This window comes from Lactuca sativa, chromosome 9 (genome assembly GCF_002870075.4).
Source record: "Lactuca sativa cultivar Salinas chromosome 9, Lsat_Salinas_v11, whole genome shotgun sequence".
NCBI classification, from domain to species: domain Eukaryota; kingdom Viridiplantae; phylum Streptophyta; class Magnoliopsida; order Asterales; family Asteraceae; genus Lactuca; species Lactuca sativa.
The window spans coordinates 19,831,326-19,837,665 of record NC_056631.2 but is presented as its reverse complement, the minus strand read 5'-3'; the positions used below and the strand labels follow the sequence as shown (position 1 = coordinate 19,837,665).

General features: G+C 34.8%; 1 protein-coding gene across 1 annotated transcript; it reads left to right on the top strand.

Moving 5' to 3' along the window:
- The first annotated feature begins 1,088 nt into the window (after positions 1-1,088).
- LOC111876559 (protein CHLOROPLAST IMPORT APPARATUS 2) lies at positions 1,089-2,343 on the top strand. The gene is made up of 3 exons (XM_023873119.3): positions 1,089-1,663; positions 1,899-2,048; positions 2,194-2,343. Exons 1-3 carry the CDS (start codon positions 1,331-1,333, stop codon positions 2,218-2,220), a joined length of 510 nt encoding a protein of 169 aa, XP_023728887.1. The 5' UTR covers positions 1,089-1,330; the 3' UTR covers positions 2,221-2,343.
- Positions 2,344-6,340: the final 3,997 nt, after the last annotated feature.

Below are 6,340 nucleotides of genomic sequence, written 5' to 3'. Positions count from 1 at the left end.
TAAACATGTAATTTACTCTACATTTCATACAGAGTGGTGTGGAAATTCTTCAATATATACTTTTATTAAAAAAAACTAGTTGTGAGACACGTATATTATACGAGTTGATTAAAATAAAAATTTAAATATGAATGATTAAACTGGAAGTTTATTTAAATTTGAAATTTGAAATAAGTAAATATTATGAAAAAAAACATGTAGAAAAATTATGTGTTTAGTTGTCAGACTCGTGTATTAAACGTGTTAATTATATAAAAACGTTAAATACGAAGGTTTAAACTGTAAATTTATTTAAAACTGAAATTAAAGTTTGAAATTTGAAATTTGAAATTGATATAATCATTATGGTATGTTTAATTTATGGAAACTAAATTAATGATATATTAAAAAAATGAAAAATGAAGTAAATGACAAGTGAAAAATAAATATTTTAAAATTATGACAAAATGACATGTGACATAATCCATAAGAGGATAACATGTGAATAAATTATTTTCATTTAAGATGAGACATATCTCTATTAAATATATGATCAGGCGTGTCTTCTTTTTTTAAGAAGGATAAGACATACCCTACTTCTAAAAAACCCAAGAGTAAGTGAAGATATGTATCCTTGACCTTATATAGATCTGACGCAAATATATCCTATTCGGCTAGTTGAGTCTGTTTAGGTATACTTCTATTTTAAATATCCATCAAACAGTCCAATTAGCTTCCCTCCAAGGACAACTCTAGTTATAGGTGGACATCCGGTTAGGCTCTACGTCAACATGAAGTAAAACTAGCAAACAAACAATTGTTCAAGTTACATTCAACCAAAAAGACTAAAAATATCAAGAAATGTTTACGAATTACGATGATAATTAAAGTCGACATACAAGAGTTTTTATAGAAGATGCCATACAACCAAACTGATATTCTACTTAAATTCAAGGATATAGGCCCACTCATATAATTATTTTTGACCTTACAATAATTATTAAAAAGTGCTATGTTGGATGCATATTCTGACCAATAAGAGGAAGATAAGGCCATGTCATCCAACAAAAAAAGAGCAACCACTAGCCAGCCAGGCAACCCAAACCCCATAATATTCACCCACACCCTCAATCCTCATACTCATGCACATCAAAGCTTAAGCACCTCCTGCCAAACACACCCACACACACTGAAAAATGGGGCAAAATTCTGTGTTTAAGTCTCCAAAGAAAGAAGAACAACTTGTCCCAGATTCCATAATCGATGAATATTTTGAAAGCAACGCTGACAATCTATCTGATTTCGAGGGCATTTTGGATATTAAACATAAAGAAATCAAGGAGAAGGTGTTATGAGTATCACTTATGATGAACTCAATTGGGATCATTTGATCGAATGGGATGAATTTTCAATCAATGAAGTGGATCAAGATCAGGCTGTTTGTGATGGGGAAAAGTCCGCAAATCGGGAGGGTAGTATGGTCAATTTGATTGGAAACATAAAGAAAGAAATTTGGGGATATTGGGAAGAAGAAGAAGTCGATGATGATGAAGATCAAGAGCATAATGAGAAGAAAGAGAGTTTATATTTAAGCTTGAATTATCAAGACGTTATGGATGCCTGGTCGAACCGTGGTCCTTGTTGGACGGATGACTTCGCTCAATCAACCTCTGACAATGGCTATGTAAGTTGCTAAAAATTTCGATTAATTTTACTTTTCAAACAACTTTCTTTGAATAATGTATCGGGTTTTTGGTGATATCATTGCAAACATGTTATGTAGATTAGAAGAATAGATCATTTGTTTGATGGAAATAAGGAAATTTCTATAGTGACCTTTTATGATATTTCTTCCGTAGAATGTATTACATGACATGATGTAAAAAAATCATAATTGATAATAGTTTTGAATGTTTTAGATAGGAGAGGTACCGGTGATGGAAGAAGCTCGAACCAAAAGGGAAGCAAGTGTTCTGAAATATAAAAAGAAACGTGAAAGTAGACTCTTTTCTAGAAAGATAAGATATCATGTTCGAAAACTCAATGCTGATAAAAGACCAAGACTCAAGGTTACTAGTACTTGTTAAAGTTTGTTGTCTATAATTTGGTGAATACTTGTTCAAATCGTGTTTTGAATATAACATATAAAAATACATGTTTTAAAATATAATTAATTTGTTGAGAGGATCTAAATTTTGAAATATTTTTTTACAGGGAAGATTTGTGGAAAGGGAATCATGAGAAGATACTAAAAGGCGATGAGAAAAATATCTACACAAAAAAATATCTTGTCAAATTGTTTGGTATTTTATTTTCTACGTGGCCATCCTTTGTGTATTGTCTTTTTCATAATTCATTTATGTAAATTTCTCTCTCTCTCTCTCTCTCTCTATATATATATATATATATATATATATATATATATATATATATATATATATATATATATATATATAGGCTTAGGTTTTTTTGTTTCTAATAACTATTGTGTGCCAGAATGCACAGATCTAGACCATTGGATGGAATATAATCAAGAGTCATGATCTGAGAGTCTATGATAGTAGAATAAGATAACATATACCATATAATCACACAAATTTCAGTATAAGGGCATTTTAGTCAATTAACCTATATTAAAAAAGGAAATTTTCGTATTTTTAGGGATAATTAATTCCTTTATTTTTAAAAATCTGAATATTTTAAATTAATTCAAAATTAAAAATCCGATTTTATTATGTCAGAATGATAGAAAGTTAGCAATAAACTAGTAAATATATTTTTCGATTTATTCTGTCAGAATGACAGAATGTCAACCATAAACTAGTAAATACATTCTGAAAGAATACACAAAATCGATTCTTGAACTAATAATATACCAAATAATTACAATGTATGATTGAATGTTAGCAATAAACTAGTAAATATATTTTTCGATTTATTCTGTCAGAATGACAGAATGTCAACCATAAACTAGTAAATACATTCTGAAAGAATACACAAAATCGATTCTTGAACTAATAATATACCAAATAATTACAATGTATGATTGTGATTCATTAAATAATAACAAACATTCTGAAAGAATAACAAGTATAATTCTTAAAAAATAACAACATTCTTAAACAATGAGTGTGATCATTCTTTAATTCATTATTCAAGCATTTCCCATCAGGTCTTCAAGCCATTCTTCAAGCCATTTCTATCAGAAATTCATTGCCAAGTAATTCGTAGTGATACACTTGTAACAACTACACATTAAAAATACAAAGTCTTTCATTTATCATTTTCTTTAAATAAATCTTTTATTTTTTGAGAATTTTTTTTTCTTACTGGCATTTCGTCGAACAGTTGGAATGCATGATATGTATCCAACATCGGTTATTAGGTAGCAAAGAATTGAAACATCTCAAATTCATGCAATTAAAAAGACTAATTACAATCGTACATATCTTTATTCAACAACATACTTTTGATAGATCCACCTAAGCAACTTGCGAGAAAATGTAAATTTGAAACAAACAGAGTGGTCATTATACAAGAGAGCCAATTGCAGGAGTAACCCCATGAAAATGGTAATAATCAAATCATATACCTGTATTCTATTGTAATACAAGAGAGCCAATTACAGGAGCTGATAAATTGAGAAACAAGGAAACGGTGGCTGGAATGAGACGTCGGAGCTTCTTCGCTTGGTGAGAGAGACTCAAGGCGTACGATGTTGTTACCCCTTGAAGTTGGAGGATTCAATTTGGTTTAAGCGTGCACTCAATTTAAGTAGGCTGATCTCAGGGATGACCTAATTTGCCAATAGAGGGATTAAATTGAAATTAGGGATGGGAGGAGAGGAGAGGAAATCGGTGATGGTCGGCTGGTAGAGGAACAACATTGAAGTTACCGATTGATCAGGTGCGGCTACAGATTTTTTAGGGCGATCGTTTGAAGATAAAGAGGGGAGAAAACTAGGTTGTAGGAAGTTAATGAATTACCATAATTAAAAATGCAAAGATTACTATAATACCTTTACATGATTTATTTAAAGATTTATTATTTCCTCGATTCTCATTGGTGCATACATGCACACAATAGTTGCTAAAAACATTTGAACTTATCTCTCTCTCTCTCTCTCTCTATATATATATATATATATATATATATATATATATATATATATATATATATATATATATAGAGAGAGAGAGAGAGAGAGTTTTTGAGAAGTAATATAAATATGAGAACCATATAATTACTAATATGGTCAACATTTTTCAAAAACAACACCACCATTAAACTGAAAATAACGCCTTTAAAACATATTCATACTAAAAAAAGATTTCACATTTTATTTTGAAATGTACGTATATGTACATTTTAATATGCATCAAATGTGTATATATGCACAATTACCTTTTTGTATTTTTTTAGACATTTTCAGTTGCAATTTATTTTCAAAAGTTGGCATTAGAGTCTTATTGTTGTGTTGGTCCGCCCACACCAGGTTGACATTTTCAGTTGCAATTTATTTTTAGACATTTTCAATTGCAATTTTTTTTTTAGACATACTCATAACATATCCCAAATAGAACAGCCATGCACATCGGGTCTACTGTGTGACTGGTCCGCCCACACCGGGCCTTCAGTCCACCTGGTCCACCCTTAGAGTCTAGCCATGTACATCGAGTCTACAATATGATTGGTTCGTCCGCACCGGGCCTTCAATCCACCTGGTCCACTCTCTGAGTCTACAGTATGACTGGTCCGCCCACACCGGGCCTTCAGTCGGCCTGGTCCATTCTCCGAGCCTCGGCATGTCTGGTCCGCCTTCTTGGGGCCTGCACCCCATCCGGACCACTTGTTGGGCCTTCAGAATAGCCGGTCCGCCCTGGGTATGTTGCCCTACAGCACAAAGCAGGACCCGCCTCAACCCAACCCCCGTCAAACAACCATGTGCACATAAAACAATTAATCACATAACAAATCCTTAACCAGACAAACAGTCTAACATATCACATAGCATATCAACATCCTAACCAGGATTCTGACCTAACCGATCACTAGCATAACATTACCCTATATACCAGGTACCGACCTTAACCGGGTCACTAACATAACACCATCCTAAATACTAGGATGCAGATCTAGCAAAGCAATAACATAACAAACAATACCTGGATTTCCATCCGATAAAGGGTCGGCCTTGGTGTCGTAGACCCTATCGATATAGTGAGGATAACTCACCTGCAATTGCCGACGGAAGTGATAAGACCAAGCTGCTCCGACCACCGACACGAACTTCACCAAAGAACACTACCAAAGAACCAATTCCATAAATACCAGAATTTCCAAAATACCCTTGGAAGTCAAATTGGTCAACTCTTGGTCAAAGTCAAAGTCCTCAGTCAAAGTCAACCTTCCTGGTTGATTCTACTCGCTGAGTCAACCCGTCGACTCACCGAGTTCCCATTCCTAGAAAACTCTCATAACACAACTTAACTCGCCGAGTCACCCCAAGACTCGCCGAGTCCAACGATCTCTGAGTCCCATCCTGTCCGACTCACTGAGTCGCCGACCGACTCACTTAATCCAAGGCTTTAACCAAAAGAGGTTGGGGTTCTGCGACCTGACTTGCTGATTCCAAGAACAGACTCGCCGAGTCCAAGGCAATCTTCAACAGACTCGACGAGTTGTTCTTCCAACTCGCTGAGTCCATGCACATGTTCATACAACTCGTCGAGTACACCCATGTGACTCGCCGAGTCTCTCCGGTTCTCAACCCATACAATGGCTTTTCGAGCCATGCAGGGGCTCCAATCCGTAGATCCACTCTTCTATAGTCTAACCCTCACATAAAGTTGCAAACTTTACGTGAAACCAAGGAGATATAGGCCCAAAACACACTAGGGCTTGGGTTTTAGAAAAAGGGGCTTCACCAACAACTCAATGACTAAAACTTTATGACATTCTAGGCCATCATAATTCTAGATCTGGAGTAGCAACCTCAGATCTAAACTCCAACCCAAAATAGATCTCAAACAAGCTAAGGAACTGCCAAAACAACCACCAAGGGTGAACCAAAAAGGAAATAGCTTAAGATAATGGCTCCTTACCTCTGAGATGTGACCAAATTGATGTAGATCCCAGATCTATACAAGCCCCTTGATGCCAACTTCTAATTTCTCAAGCTCCATCCACCAAATTCCTCTTCCAAGCTCCAACCTCCTCAACAATGAAGTCTCACACAAAATTAGGGTTTTCTGGAACTCTCTGGGGGAATAGGAGGCTGGGAGAAGGACATAAAGTCCTTTAAATAGGGTGCAAACCCTAAGATTAGGGTTTTCTCATTCCAAAACCAACTCGTCGTGTC